This window comes from Glandiceps talaboti, chromosome 7 (genome assembly GCF_964340395.1).
Source record: "Glandiceps talaboti chromosome 7, keGlaTala1.1, whole genome shotgun sequence".
In the NCBI taxonomy this organism is placed as follows: Eukaryota; Metazoa; Hemichordata; class Enteropneusta; family Spengelidae; genus Glandiceps; species Glandiceps talaboti.
Genome location: NC_135555.1, coordinates 1,264,667 through 1,281,825, shown reverse-complemented (window position 1 = coordinate 1,281,825; position 17,159 = coordinate 1,264,667). Strand labels below are relative to the sequence as shown.

The window sequence follows — 17,159 nt, the reverse complement described above, 5'->3', positions numbered from 1 at the left end:
AATCACAACTTGCCTGATGGTACAATGGCAATACCACAAACACATATCTGGATGAAAATCATTGCTTTATTTTATTGCTAAAATAGGAATGGTAATGCCGATGGGAAGTTTGCAAAGAATAGCATTACACAGGCCTAAGACAAGTATATTTTGATTTTTAAATATACGATGATAAAACAAAATCTAACACAAACCGTCTCTTTGTCCAGGTCTTCTGTTTCTATGGTAACCAACTTTGGATTCCCCAATGTCCAAGAAGTTCACTTCCTTGTCCCGGAATAACTTTTCCAGGTGTTTATCATCAGGTATAAAGATACCATCCTGTAGACTCACCCATCGATTAGATTTGGTAGGGAACACTTTTTCTTTCTCAATTATACTTAAGAGATGTTTGCTGTAGAGTTGAGAGATCTTAGGAGAATCTTGTAGTAGGTGGTGGTGGGTCTTAGGAGCATCTTGTAGTAGGTGGTGGTGGGATTCTGAGTTGATAGTGGGCATGTCAAGACATTTCTCACCGAGAACAGCATACAATTTGAAGACATCTTGTAAGAGTCTGTTGTTAGGGAGTGTAATGATATCAACAATGTGTAGTAGCAGGGCAATATAGTCTGTCATCTTGGGTTTGGCTTCAATCTTTAGTCCTGATTCAAGAAAGAAACCACTGATCCGTTGATAGTATGGCTGTAACTGAGGTTGCTGTGGAACCTGGATACGTGATGACTGTGCTGACTCAGCATACTTGACAAACAGATCCGATGGGTCAGACCAGTACACGTCTGATTTGTGGTAGAACTTGCCATTCACTGGTGTATCTAAGTGGGGTGGCAACCTTCTAGGATCTGGATTTTCAGGAACAAAGATGGCTGGGTAGTTTTCAAAGAAGTGCTGTATTTGAGATGGAGACCCTTCTTGTTGTAGATATGTATAGATGGTATACATATGTGTGAGAGTTGTCTGAAACAGGGCACCTTTCTTGGAGACTTCACCATCACCATCACCATCCTCAGTACACCAGTCTTTAAGATGTCCAAGTATAACACTGACATTGATGTCACCAAGTGTCTTCATCTTCAGATGTTGAATCAAAGCTTGATTGGATACAGGGAGCATTAAATAATAGACATGGTTGGACAGCAGTGAGACTAACTTATCAGAATAAAGATGAATATCTCTCCCTGCCAGATATACTGGTGTTTCATTGGGATTATGAACAGCAGGTAACCATGGCAATGTAGTGATGTAGATTGCAAAGGAGGACTGAGTGCTTGTAAGTATGTTGTTGTCTTTCCCACACACATTAGCATTGGTGTACTTAGACAATCTAGTCTCCCATTCCTCTTCTAAGAGATGGAGTAAAATTTGACTCTGACGTACTTTCTGGTCATCTCGGAGGTTCTGTGATGTGACTAATGCATGGAATTCTTCACTAACAAAGTCTTCTATATGGTACATACTATCTTCTGATTTAGGCCAGAATTGATACACACGAGACCATGGAGAGTTTGCCTGTAAATATTAATTTTTCATGTCAGTTTACACTCAGGTTTTAAAGTTTATCATATTACTTTTGATAATATCAAATTGGTCAAATTAAAAAAAAATTGGAATTCTTCAGTTGTATTCACTACAGTTTAACATTATCAATGCATACCAATCTTTTAAATTTTCATGAAAAATTCATAACACAATTTGGCATGCTTCATTATAATACCAATACAAATGCTTGTTTAACAAAAATAATGGCAGAAATTATTTAATTTTATACTGACCATCTCATTTTCTTGCAAGGTGACCTTCTCTTTCTTGACAGCTAGGGAGTGAAGTACCCCTAGGTTAGCAAAGAACTTCTGCCAACTGCTGACATGCTGTGGTTGTCTATCGTACTGCAGATAGCAGTTATCAACCAGAATCCAGTTATAACCTGTCAAACAAAAAGGTATATATATATATATATATATATATATATATATAGTTAATCTGAGTTAAATTCATAAATTGAGATATGGTCTGCAATGAGCTACGACCTAAAGCCCTTAGTGTTAAAAACAGAAGGAAACCAGAGTACCTGGGGTAACCTAGTCCTATGTTGCTCAGTATGGTCCATCTGAACATCCCCTGTATAGGACAGTACTAACAATGACAACAAATGTTGTATCTCATCTTAGACATAAAAACAGCAGTAGCTTTTAACATTTGATGATATCAAGAAATAATAAATGTTAAACATTAACATGCAAATTAGGATAACCAATATATATTAATTGCACCCAGAAAGTATTGTCTCAGAAAGTAATCAGATCTCAGCATTGTCTCAAAAAGGTAATGACCTCAGCATCTCAGAAAGTAATCAGATCTCAGCATTGTCTCAGAAAGTAATCAGATCTCAGCATTGTCTCAAAAAGTAATCAGATCTCAGCATTGTCTCAGAAAGTAATCAGATCTCAGCATCTCAGAAAGTAATCAGATCTCAGCATTGTCTCAAAAAGTAATCAGATCTCAGCATTGTCTCAGAAAGGTAATGACCTCAGCATCTCAGAAAGTAATCAGATCTCAGCATTGTCTCAAAAAGTAATCAGATCTCAGCATTGTCTCAGAAAGGTAATGACCTCAGCATCTCAGAAAGTAATCAGATCTCAGCATTGTCTCAAAAAGTAATCAGATCTCAGCATTGTCTCAGAAAGTAATCAGATCTCAGCATTGTCTCAGAAAGTAATCAGATCTCAGCATTGTCTCAAAAAGTAATCAGATCTCAGCATTGTCTCAAAAAGTAATCAGATCTCAGCATTGTCTCAGAAAGTAATCAGATCTCAGCATTGTCTCAGAAAGTAATCAGATCTCAGCATTGTCTCAGAAAGTAATCAGATCTCAGCATTGTCTCAGAAAGTAATCAGATCTCAGCATTGTCTCAGAAAGTAATCAGATCTCAGTATTGCCTCATAGCATCTATACAGCAAATTTCATTTGGATCAAACCAGGGGTTCTTGAAACATTGATGACATGGACAGACAGACAGGCAGACAGACAGATGGGTGCCCAGTCTACCATGAGCTCCTCACTGAAGGGGGTGAAAATAAATGGGTCCATAGGTAGAGTCTATGCAAAGCTCCACCTGGAATTCTGAGATGGTAAGTATCACAAACTATAAGTTTAAGATTATTGTCACAGTACAAACCTGGTAAATCTCTTTGTAGATCTATTTTATTACCATAGTCAGTGGTGAAATGTGTTGGTTGTTTGGTAGGATTTATCAATCCATGGTTAGTAATTACTTGTACGACATCTTTCAATTCCTCCATGTTACACACGGATGGTAACTTTTCACTCTCTGCTTTGATATAAATCACATACTCCATCAACAATTTGTGATCTTTTTCCTGAAAATTAGCACACATGATTACTTCAGATTGGATTGGATGTATCAAATACAAATGATTCATGATACGACAAGACATGCTTATTTGTTGAAACATACAATACTGTACTGGACAGAAGTCATCTATTTTTCCTTCATGATAAAATAGTTTAAATAAAAATTCTGATTCAAAGACACAATTACTATATAGGTAGTTACACATACTATTTAGAGCAAGGTGGCAAATAGTTTGATTTATTCATAAAATATAACTTTCTAGTTTTCCAGAGTGATTTCCCATGAGCATCATCTGGTTGTTATTATCTATACACTCTCTCCTCGTTTCAGTGAGTTTTAATACAAAAATAAATGTAAGAAATATTTTGTAAAGTTTACAAAAAACTTTTTGAAATTTATTTTTGTGTTGTGTATCAGTGAATATGTTTTGAATATTGTATCACTAACTATTCATTAATTTCATCTTTCAGGTATTTATCTAAAACAATATAACCCAATAGTTCTCCTTTACCCTTTTAAATAAATAAATCTAGTTTGTTTACCTACCTGCCACTTGTCAGTTGTAAAGACAGGCATGATATGGTTTTGTATGACTTGTCTTGGTTTCATGTCACAAACTCCTATCAACTTCAGTACACTGTGAACCTGTGAGTTTTCCACCTCATTTAGACATGTAAGTAACTCTAGAGGGACAGTATTCAAATCTTTCTCCAGTGCATGAAGTTGACCTTCATAAAAAATGAAAACATGTCAACATTCAGTGGGTTTTTTTTCAATGAGCAGTGTGTGGGTAAAATCTATCTCTTTAAATCATTTAAAAAAAATTCTGAAATTGTACAAAATAACATGATTATTTTCTATGTTCTGGAAACAACAACTTGTTGACATAAACAACATAAAACCATACAAGTTTTCAACTTTAAACCCAGTACAATGACTTAGTCTATGTTCAACTTTAAACGCAGTACAATGACTTAGTCTATGTTCAACTTTAAACCCAGTACAATGACTTAGTCTATGTTCAACTTTAAACCCAGTACAATGACTTTAATACTCTCTGTTCAACTTTAAACGCAGTACTTTAATCGACAGTACAATGACTTACTTTGTGTTTTCTTTTTACTTCTTCCAGGTGTTTTCATCTCAGAAGTATCGACAGAGACAGGAAAGAACACACTACATGTTGACAGAGCAACATATTGACCATTAGATAGTGGAATTATTGCAATGTTCTTTACTTGTTGGATAATAGTATCTTCCTGTATACTATAATCACTCTCCATCAGACGATGTAGACATGCCAACCATTTAGCAACGAATGACACAGATAAAGTGTCTTCTGAAATCAGAAATCAGTCTAAATTAGATGACATAGTCATGGCAACCACTTGGCAACGAATGACACAGATAAAATGTCCTCTGAAATCAGTCTCTATTAGATGTCGTCATGGCAACCACTTGCCAACAAATGACACAGATAAAGTGTCCTCTGAAATCAGTCTCTATTAGATGATGTAGTCATGGCAACCACTTGGCAACAAGTGATACAGATAAAGTGTTCTCTGAAATCAGAAATCAGTCTCGATGGTTTTAATAGTCATAGCAACCAATTGGCAACAAGTGATACAGATCAAGTGTTCTCTGAAATCCCATATCAGTCTCTATTAGACCAGTTTGTGAAGTGATAGCTTTGACTGACAGTGTTTGTACTCCTCCTAACATGTAATCTTACCATCAGTTTGTGAAGTGATAGCTTTGCCAACTTCTAAGAGATGTTTGACTGACAGTGTTTGTACTCCTAACATGTTGATTAGTGGCATACTAATGGCAGACAATACATTGGGATGAAGATAACACCGATTTAAGTGTTGATGCAGTAAATCCGACGTAATCACTTGTCTTAATAAGGGATCTCTTGTCACAGCTAGTTCTGATGGTAATTTCCATTCATAATGATCTGGATGGAAAAAAAATCAAAACAAAACAAACCAATGGTCACTGAAATATCTGAAGAAAAGTCTTTACATTCATTGGTTATTGGGATTTTACACCTGTTCAGTGGCCAATAAGGGATCTCTAGTCATGGCTAGCACTGAAGGCAATTTCAATTCATGGTGGTCTGGACAAAAAAAACAACCAAACAATTATCACTCAAAAATAAGTCTACAAATAAGGAGCTTTGCAATCATTGGTTAATGGAACATGACACCTGGTCAAATAAGGAGCTTTGCACTCATTGGTTAATGGAACATGACACCTGGTCAAATAAGGAGCTTTGCACTCATTGGTTAATGGAACATAACACCTGGTCAAATAAGGAGCTCTGCACTCATTGGTTAATGGAACATGACACCTGGTCAAATAAGGAGCTTTGCATTCATTGGTTAGTGGAACATAACACCTGGTCAATACTCAAGAAGAGATAATACTGTATGTAAAATTTAGATTGTGATCTGTGAATAAAATTAATATAAAGTCACTGTGTGTTTACACTGACATGTCAACAAAACTATTGGATTTACTAATTAGCATATGAATGAATGTACAGTTGAATAAATGATAGTGCATGGTTTCCATTGAAAATTGACTAACCATCTTCAGTTTGCACATCTGTTGGTAGACATGGTGAGGCTTTTAATTGTTGAAGGATTTGTCTAGCCACTGGTTTAAAGAAGCCCAAGATTTCATCTTCTAGTGGTACATACTGTAGGAAACTACACACTGCTTGTAGGTCACTTAATGATGGATGACCCTATAGGAGAGAAAAACAACAAGATAGATTTGATGTCACTCAAACCATGCAGTGTTTGCGTTAAGGGTGTTAAGTCAGTAAAAACAACCAAGGGTTTCTATGTATTACAGTTTTTTAGTTTATATGCAGTAAATAGTGATTTTGTACAACAAATATGGCTGCCATTCAGTTAAATTCGGTAATGTTGTAAAAAACCAAATGACATGCATATGTCTCCTATATGTCACCTTTGTGCGAGGTTTGATTGAAATAGGATATTGAACATGATCGGCAGAACACATTGAAGTAGCACCCCTTAAATCAGATATTGAACATGATGGGCAGAACACATTGAAGTAGCACCACTTTCAGAGCTAGGGCTAGAAAATTAACTTACCCTGAATGCTTGTAAAGCCTCAATAAACAGAGTTGGTAGTTCACTCCTTAACCACTGATTCCAGGCACTATCCATATCAACATCTTCACGAGATGATGGCACATCAAAATCACCTACAACAGACAGATAAGAAATTATTTCAAATTATAGTCTAAGAATAACTAAATTTTTAAGGTTTTTGAGTTCCTTGTTAAAATAGTACGTCTTTACAACTAGTGTCTAAGATATTTACAACTAGTGTCTAAGATCTTTATCACTCATGTCTAATTCTATTCTGCTAGCCATAAAAAGCTAGCAAACTTACTTCAAGTTTTCAAAAGTAGAATCTTTTGTTTAATATGTGTAATGTGTCAAGATCAAATCAACTTAATGGTGAATACAGTTTGCTCTTATAAAAAAAAATCTAAGGAAATTAGAATTGAATCTTTGTTATGACGACTTCACTAGAAAGCCTAACTTAGACAACAAACAGAAATCCATAACTTCTGAGTGGAAGGAAAGCAAACACTTTTTGTTGTGCAGAAAGTGGAAGACATTGCTAGAATTCAATCTTTTACTATAACAACTTCACAAGAAAGCCTACCTTGGACAACAAACCGAAATCCATAACTTCTGAGAGGAAGAAAAGCAAATACTTTCTGTTGTGCTGGAATTGATTGGGGATAGAGTGAACCAACGTCTGAATTGGTACTGGTTGGTTGTAATAAGAATGCAACAGCCAGTTCTGTAGATTCAACATTCTCTTTAGTCATCTAGAGCAAGAAGACAAATCAGAAATATTTATTATATTGAAAATGTTGTTCTTGGATATCAATTATACATGTTATGTGAAGACATGGAGTACTGTTATTTATAACTAAAAGTTTATGATGTCACATTGCAATTAGTAGGCAAAAGTTAGTCTTTATGCTGGGACTTGAAGAATGCATTACTTGAGTTCAAATTGCTGAAAACACTGCAAACATGAGTGCAAACCCCCTGAGTATGCATATACCTACTCTGGCAATCAAACATTATCATTGGATTCTGTCATACAATACACATATTTATCTGAAATAGATAAATTTGTAAAACTGATACTGTATGTTAATGTACAAGGAATGACCATGCACTCATTTGCATAAATATGCCATTACCATAGCGTGCATTAGACTATTTACCTTTGATGCATCAAGTTGTTTTTTCACCACCAACCATCTATCAACACCATCACCATGTTGTATTTCAATGACGCCATGGTTACCATCAGTTCTCTGCATACAGTGAGTCTCACCACTCACCTAGCATTGAATGTAAAGAGAAGTTTGTCGTCATCAAGTCGCGTTATTTTGGGGAAGGAAAGGTGTTACTAAAATGTACAATTTCTGTAAGGTGTAACTTCTACTTCTATCTGTACTATAGTATATAGTATTGTAACTGCCATATCATCATCACCCTGCATCTGACCATTAATATAAACATGTAGTCACATGGGTTTGTGCTAGAATACAAAAAATGAGGTGTAAACTAAGGTTTAAACTGCACTAAATTTCTGAGAATGTATCTACCTTATTTTCAATACTAATACTCTTCAATCTATGAAGGAACAGTAGCAATGATGGATGAATATCATGGAATCTATTAGCCAGTGATCTAGATTGTTTAGATTGCTGGATGTCTGTCTTCAATGGTAGAACAATCTTGGTCTTCCACCTGTACACACAAAACAAAGTATTAGTTTACAAACTACAACATACTAGGTGAAACTAACACAGTCCAATGGCATGTATTTTGGATTTTTGTATATATACAGAAACTTAACTATTTCAAGCTGATATCATATGAGGTGAAACAGTGTCCAGAAAAAACAATTAATTTCAAGCTGATCCTATCAGGTGAAACAGATGTTATATTTTGATCTTCCAACTGTACATGAAAAAAGTAAAGTCATCTACTACAAGCTGAACACACTAGATGAAACAGACATGAAATTTTGTTCTTCCGTCTGTCCAGAAAACAGACTATTACGACAAGGAGCAGCAAGAAAACAAACTATTACCACAAGGAGCAGCAAGCATAATATCTAGGATTGGATTAGATTGTTGGGGGTGGAATAAAACTGATTGTTTTCTTTTTCTTATTGATGAAATAAAGATTCATCTGTAGTCTTCTGCTTTCAATGCAAAACATTCTCTCTCTTTGTTGACTGAGTAAAGAAAGACACTTTGCCTATTCTTCCACTCTTACCAAATTCCCTTATCCGTAAAAATCAAAATATATCTGATCTAACCTTATAATTTAATACCGTGATATCACTTAAAATGACAGTTTACCTAGCATCAGAACAGATAAATCAGTTTCATTCCATAAACAAATTCGGGATCAAGTGCATACTGATCCCTGTGGTATTACCACTGGCCAGTAGATATAACAGACATTGTACTTTTATTTGTATCATCAACAAACTTACCCATTATCTGGAGTACCACCATCATCTAGATCTGTGATGTCATCACCACCATCCTGACCTATCCAGTGTGGTAGAATGTATCCCATTGGTCCACTCTTAGCATCAAAACAGATGTGGTATCCATTGGAGTGAATGATTGGTTTATCTGTGATTCTGAACACTGACTTGAAACCGATACCTTTCTGGCCTGGTAAAACATAAACGAACTCAAGTTAATCAAAGAATAAACTCTATAAAGTGAAGACTACACAAAAATTTACATTTCAATTTCTTGAGTGTACCCTTTGTTGGGGCAAAGCAAAGATAATCAAAACTTTAAGGGAATTTTTAAATCTTGAAAAGTCATTCTGAATAAAATTTCAAATATTTGACTGTCTTCTGGAATGGTTTTTGTTGTTATTCACAACAAAATATTTGTTTAGTTAATTCTAATACCATTTATGAATTTACAATCAAGTACATATTTCACTTTATGATAGTAGATATTTTGTGACTTAACTCACCAATATATCCATACTTGTGTTTTCCTTTTGTACTTTTACCGACATCACACAAAGCACGGATGTCTTTTTCACGGAATCCACTCTCATTATTCAACACAGTAACACAATTCTTCTCGACAATAAACTTGAGAGCTGGACCAGTTTGTCCGACATCTTCACTGTAACTATTGTCGTCAGCATTCTGTACAAGTTCAAGTACAAAGTGTGTATCTTTACTGTATAGTTCTGTAGATAATCTCTCTAAACTCCGTCCACTACGTTTCTGATATACTTCCATCAAATCTGCAACTTCTTCAGAGAGTTCTATTCCAACACCAAATTCACGGTGTCTTATATCTTTAATAACATTCAAACATTCCAATTCTTTCTTCTCTTCTTCTGTCAGTGGTTTTACTTCTTCTTGGACCTCTCCTTCATCTACTTCTTCTTCTTGGACCTCTCCTTCATCAACTTCTTCTACCTCAGTTTCATCTTTCTGTAATATCTCTTCCTCCTCCTTGTTATCATCTACTGCATCTTCATCTTTTTCATCACTTGTGCCATCACCATTTACTTTAACTACGTCCTGACCTTTGAGCTCACAGTTGATATTATCAGTGTTGTATTCATCATCAAGTACTGGTACACATGAAATAAAGAAAATACATTTCCAGTGAGCCTTGTCTTCTGAGACACCCCACCACATCCCCAACACACACACACACACACAGACACACACAGACACACCACCACCACCACCACCACCACCACCACCACCACCACCACCACCACCACCACCACCACCACCACCACCACCACACTTATGTTGCACCTCAAAGTAAAGATATTGTCATTGAATTCTGGGTAAAATTATCAGGTTAAAGGCTACATAAAATCAACTATTAGTTTTAATTTCAAATTGAATACAATTTGTTATTAAAGCATATGATTTTTGACAGATATTTCAAATTTGTATTATATCTTGATCATCACAGTAAAGTCAAATCAGCTATAAATGAAATAAACTGTTGGTTTCAATTTCAAATTGACCACAAACTTTACTTTATTTAAATATAGTATACTTTGAAAGAAAGTGATGATTTTTTACATTTTAAATTTGTATCACTATGAATTTACAGTATTTACTATTGACAATGTCATTGATAAAGATGACAGAACAGTTTAAACACTCAACGAAATAATTTAATTTTTGACAGTAGCAGTAATTGTGGTGAACTTATGAAATACTTACAGTCAGCTTCAGAATCTGGTCTCAATAGATCATCGTCTTCTGATTCAGAATCAGAATTATCACTGTCTGTGTCACTGTATGTATCACTCTCTGTTTCACCACTTTTGTCATCATCTAAATCACCGTGTATGTCACCATGTAGGTCAGGATCATAGTATGGGTCATCTGACAGTCTTTGTTCTACAGGCATCTCAATTGTCATCTATATGGATAAAATTGGTGAGTACCTCAATAGGGAATTTGCAATCCAGACTGAGCATGCTCAGATGCAAAGGACTATGGGATTATCTGTGGTTATCGTAATACCTAATCTGTAGCTACCGATAAAATAAACCTCCCACAATGGTCAAGGCGACTATGAATTGATCATTCATGGTTACAAACAATGTAACATTATTGTTTACGATGCTAATTGATTAGTATTTATTATCACATTTCCCATGATGCAACATTCAACATGGCAGGTTTGCAAGTTCCCTATTTGCACAATATTCACATGGAGTTCAGTGATTATTGAACGTCTGAGTGGACAGACTTTTCGCATGTACAAAATAATGCATCAAAGGTATGTTTAAGTTTCCTGTGTTACCATATCCCAATCATTTATTATTCAACATTCACTTCTATAAATGCTGAATGTAAATAACAAGGCTTTGAACTTAAGGCTTTCTGGTGAGAGTTGTCCAACTTTAATATGCATAATTTCAATGTACCAATGATTGTGGTTGAAATAAGTATATGTCAATGTGAAATAATAAAGTAACCATCAAAGACCATCCATTTACAGACTTTCCCCCTAACTGTCGAAAAGATAAATTCATTTACCTTACTGGCTTCATTCATTTCTACTTTCACGGGAGGGGCATATACTATGGTCCTCTTTTGGAATGGAACAGTCCATTCATTAATACCCAGTAGTAAACCCATTTGTTGTAGGTGACTCATCTCTGTACTGGTTTTACAATATCTAGGTATCAACAGCTTGGATTTGGTAGCTCCTATAACTGTACCAAGTGGCTCTAGAATTACCTGAGAAGAAAATGAAGGTATTGATTATTACAATATTGCCTCTAATGAACAAAATTATAACATTTCAAGAAACTTTTCTTATTTTTAAAAAAACATCTTGGACCTTTGAAAGGATTGGTAGGATGGATTCATGGTCAATATTTGTCCATGGAAATGGAAATGAAATGATTTGGTTTGTGGTGTATTTATATGTAACAATAACAACCCTGATAGGACAAAATATAAGACCATGATTAGGACCAAAAACTTGATGAAAGTTTGTGATAAGCCAAATTCAGATTTAGATTCACAATTTGTATTTGGAGTCATGAACATACGGACAACAAACAAACAAACAAACAAACAACCTTGCAAGGAGTGTTCTTGTGTTTTGTGGGTGATTTCAGTAAATACTGATCAATGCTTCTATTATTCTATTAGCAAATGTGATGATTACAAATCTTAATATTTGGAAAAATAATAAATTTTATAATTTCAAGAAATAATCTCTGAAAATCTTATCTTAATAAAGTTTGTAAAATAAAGCATCAAGAAGACACATCATAATCTTATAAGGGTAACAGTACTTATGTTTCTTAAGACCCAACTGATTCTATAGTTCTTCAGTCTGATGAAATATTTTAAAACTTAAGTCGATGCCCTCTATGGTAGGATTATGAAAAAATGACAATGTCACTGATTGTGTGATGGCGGCCCCATAAGTGCATATCTGAGAAAAAATTACCATTTATTGCTGAAATTTTGGAACTTTAATAAAACAAATGGTTCCAAGTTTCCTTCTGACTTTATTTGTCATTTCTAAATCATTCAGAATGCTAAAGTGTACAACTATGACATCACCACCATGTACACATACATTTACTTTTTAAATACTTCTTTTTAAAGTTTTGACCAACTGACTGATCCATCATTTTAAGGTGTTTACAGTGAGAAAGAGAGAAATCAATACAGAGTAGTAAGTACAGGCACCTTTCAGTAAGATCCTGATTTACTTTCTATAACACTGAGTCAGCAAAAAAGATGTACAAATACAAAAATCATATTTTACCTGTAGTGCTACAGCTGTACAGATATGGGTTGGAATGTGTATTAAACACTCTAACACAAACTTGATAACTGTATCGTAGTCTGCTTCATCATAATCATCATCCATATAAGACTGCGGTGCACCTGGTGCACTTCTTGAAACACACAACTTAGCCAATGCAGTCTCCATCAAATTCGCTAGCAAGGCTAGAGGAGAACTCTTTACTCCTCCATAATGTATCACTATGGAAACCAGATGACCAGCTGTTTGGACTGCATCACCTTTCCCAGCATACTCAGCAAACAGTTCAGGTGACGTTGTGGTTGTTAGTTTCAGTAACACACCAGGTTGGCTTTCTAGGACACAGATATCAAATGTAAGTTGTGTTCCTGAAATTTTGAATAAAAGAGATATTGACTGAATTTGACCATATATGTCAACTTTCTGACTGGTCTGGCATCGATAACTGACTTATTTGCAAAGACTGCTTTGTTAATGACTTATCTACTAAATTAAACCTAGTCAATTAAATAAAGTTCTTATTATAATCATTTCATAAATTACAAAAGGAAACCCCAAAGAATGAAACTGAAAGCCAAAATAGTTGCAGTAAAAATGAGTACAAAATCTGCTTGACTTTCAAAATAGTTTTCCACCTTAGAGGTGTTTTTTCAAGGGGTTTGATTCAAATCTAACATACTGGTAATGGTAGAAGAAAGCTAAAAATGGTAACTTTTTTCTTTAAAAAAAAGAAGCATTTTTTTATTTTCAAATAATAGATGAAGCAATTTACTGAAATGTATATTAATTTACCTGTGATAGTATCATTGACAGTACAGCCAGCATTCTTCTCTATAAATTGTTTGAGGTCTCCATGTTCAGGTTCAAAGACAAGTGACCAATGAGACCATATAGCTAGATCTTCTAACAACGGTGCATTGAGTAAACATGCCATAGCCTTGTCTTTACTTTGAGATCCTAGTATACCAACCTGTCTCTGTTCACTGGATGCTAGAACTTCTACAGACCTGAAAAACAAAATGCAAATGTCAAAAGGAAAAATGCATCTCAAAGACCGAATTCTCTGAAAATCAAAGTAGCTCCAATCGATCAATCAAGACTGTCTGTGTTATATAAAAACTTGTTCTCGAATGACTTCAATAGATAATCTTTAAGTCAGCATCAACTTGGTAGAGTCAAATCTTGCTATAATGCATAATGAACATTACATATTTTATTTATTAGCACAGAAAAATTGCATTCAACATACCTGTTATTACTACAGAAAGACTGCATTTAACATACCTGTTATTAGCACAGAAAAACTGCACACAACATACCTGTTATTAGCACAGAAAGATTGCATTTAACATACCTGTTATTAGCACACACAGATTGCATTCAACATACCTGTTATTAGCACAGAAAGACTGCATTCAACATACCTGTTATTAGCACACACAGATTGCATTCAACATACCTGTTATTAGCACAGAAAGACTGCATTCAACATACCTGTTATTAGCACAGAAAAACTGCATTTAACATACCTGTTATTAGCATAGAAAGACTGCATACAACATACCTGTTATTAGCACAGAAAGACTGCATTCAACATACCTGTTATTAGCACAGAAAGACTGCATTCAACATACCTGTTATTAGCACAGAAAGACTGCATTTAACATACCTGTTATTAGCACAGACAGATTGCATTCAACATACCTGTTATTAGCACACACAGATTGCATTCAACATACCTGTTATTAGCACAGAAAAACTGCATTCAACATACCTGTTATTAGCACAGAAAGACTGCATTCAACATACCTGTTATTAGCACAGAAAGACTGCATTCAACATACCTGTTATTAGCACAGAAAAACTGCATACAACATACCTGTTATTAGCACACACAGATTGCACTCAACATACCTGTTATTAGCACAGAAAGACTGCATTCAACATACCTGTTATTAGCACACACAGATTGCATTCAACATACCTATTATTAGCACAGAAAAACTGCATTCAACATACCTGTGATTAGCACAGAAAAACTGCATACAACATACCTATTATTACTACACACAGATTGCATTCAACATACCTGTTATTAGCACACACAGATTGCATTCAACATACCTGTTATTAGCACAGAAAGACTGCATTCAACATACCTGTTATTAGCACAGAAAAACTGCATTCAACATACCTGTTATTAGCACACACAGATTGCATTCAACATACCTGTTATTAGCACACACAGATTGCATTCAACATACCTGTTATTAGCACACACAGATTGCATTCAACATACCTGTTATTAGCACACACAGATTGCATTCAACATACCTGTTATTAGCACAGAAAGACTGCATTTAACATACCTGTTATTAGCACAGAAAAACTGCATACAACATACCTGTTATTAGCACAGAAAAACTGCATACAACATACCTGTTATTAGCACAGAAAAACTGCATACAACATACCTGTTATTAGCACAGAAAGACTGCATTCAACATACCTGTTATTAGCACAGAAAGACTGCATTCAACATACCTGTTATTAGCACACACAGATTGCATTCAACATACCTGTTATTAGCACACACAGATTGCATTCAACATACCTGTTATTAGCACACACAGATTGCATTCAACATACCTGTTATTAGCACACACAGATTGCATTCAACATACCTGTTATTAGCACACACAGATTGCATTCAACATACCTGTTATTAGCACAGAAAGACTGCATTCAACATACCTGTTATTAGCACAGAAAGACTGCATTTAACATACCTGTTATTAGCACAGAAAGACTGCATTCAACATACCTGTTATTAGCACAGAAAGACTGCATTCAACATACCTGTTATTAGCACAGAAAGACTGCATTTAACATACCTGTTATTAGCACAGAAAAACTGCATACAACATACCTGTTATTAGCACAGAAAAACTGCATACAACATACCTGTTATTAGCACAGAAAAACTGCATACAACATACCTGTTATTAGCACAGAAAGACTGCATTTAACATACCTGTTATTAGCACAGAAAAACTGCATTCAACATACCTGTTATTACTACAGAAAGACTGCATTCAACATACCTGTTATTAGCACAGAAAAACTGCATACAACATACCTGTTATTACTACAGAAAGACTGCATTCAACATACCTGTTATTAGCACACACAGATTGCATTCAACATACCTGTTATTAGCACAGAAAAACTGCATTCAACATACCTGTTATTAGCACACACAGATTGCATTCAACATACCTGTTATTAGCACAGAAAAACTGCATTCAACATACCTGTTATTAGCACAGAAAAACTGCATACAACATACCTGTTATTAGCACAGAAAAACTGCATTCAACATACCTGTTATTAGCACAGACAGATTGCATTCAACATACCTGTTATTAGCACAGACAGATTGCATTCAACATACCTGTGATTAGCACACACAGATTGCATTCAACATACCTGTTATTAGCACACACAGATTGCATTCAACATACCTGTTATTAGCACAGAAAAACTGCATACAACATACCTGTTATTAGCACAGAAAGACTGCATTCAACATACCTGTTATTAGCACAGACAGATTGCATTCAACATACCTGTGATTAGCACACACAGATTGCATTCAACATACCTGTTATTAGCACACACAGATTGCATTCAACATACCTGTTATTAGCACAGAAAGACTGCATTCAACATACCTGTTATTAGCACAGAAAAACTGCATACAACATACCTGTTATTAGCACACACAGATTGCATTCAACATACCTGTTATTAGCACACACAGATTGCATTCAACATACCTGTTATTAGCACAGAAAGACTGCATTCAACATACCTGTTATTAGCACAGAAAGATTGCATTCAACATACCTGTTATTAGCACAGAAAAACTGCATTCAACATACCTGTTATTAGCACAGAAAAACTGCATTCAACATACCTGTTATTAGCACACACAGATTGCATTCAACATACCTGTTATTAGCACAGAAAGACTGCATTCAACATACCTGTTATTAGCACAGAAAAACTGCATTCAACATACCTGTTATTAGCACAGAAAAACTGCATTCAACATACCTGTTATTAGCACAGAAAAACTGCATTCAACATACCTGTTATTAGCACAGAAAGACTGCATTCAACATACCTGTTATTAGCACAGAAAAACTGCATTCAACATACCTGTTATTAGCACACACAGATTGCATTCAACATACCTGTTATTAGCACAGAAAGACTGCATTCAACATACCTGTTATTAGCACACACAGATTGCATTCAACATACCTGTGATTAGCACAGAAAGACTGCATTCAACATACCTGTTATTAGCACAGAAAGACTGCATTCAACATACCT

General features: G+C 35.1%; 1 protein-coding gene across 1 annotated transcript; it reads right to left on the bottom strand.

Moving 5' to 3' along the window:
• Nucleotides 1–183: 183 nt before the first annotated feature.
• On the bottom strand, nucleotides 184–10,135 carry LOC144437336 (uncharacterized). The gene is made up of 13 exons (XM_078126260.1): nucleotides 9,451–10,135; nucleotides 8,948–9,134; nucleotides 8,046–8,190; nucleotides 7,659–7,778; nucleotides 7,082–7,250; nucleotides 6,499–6,611; nucleotides 5,963–6,122; nucleotides 5,103–5,327; nucleotides 4,476–4,709; nucleotides 3,917–4,098; nucleotides 3,057–3,374; nucleotides 1,770–1,883; nucleotides 184–1,506 (listed from the first exon to the last, which is right to left on the bottom strand). The coding sequence occupies exons 1-13, from the start codon at nucleotides 10,133–10,135 to the stop codon at nucleotides 184–186; spliced, it is 3,975 nt and encodes a 1,324-aa protein (XP_077982386.1).
• Nucleotides 10,136–17,159: the final 7,024 nt, after the last annotated feature.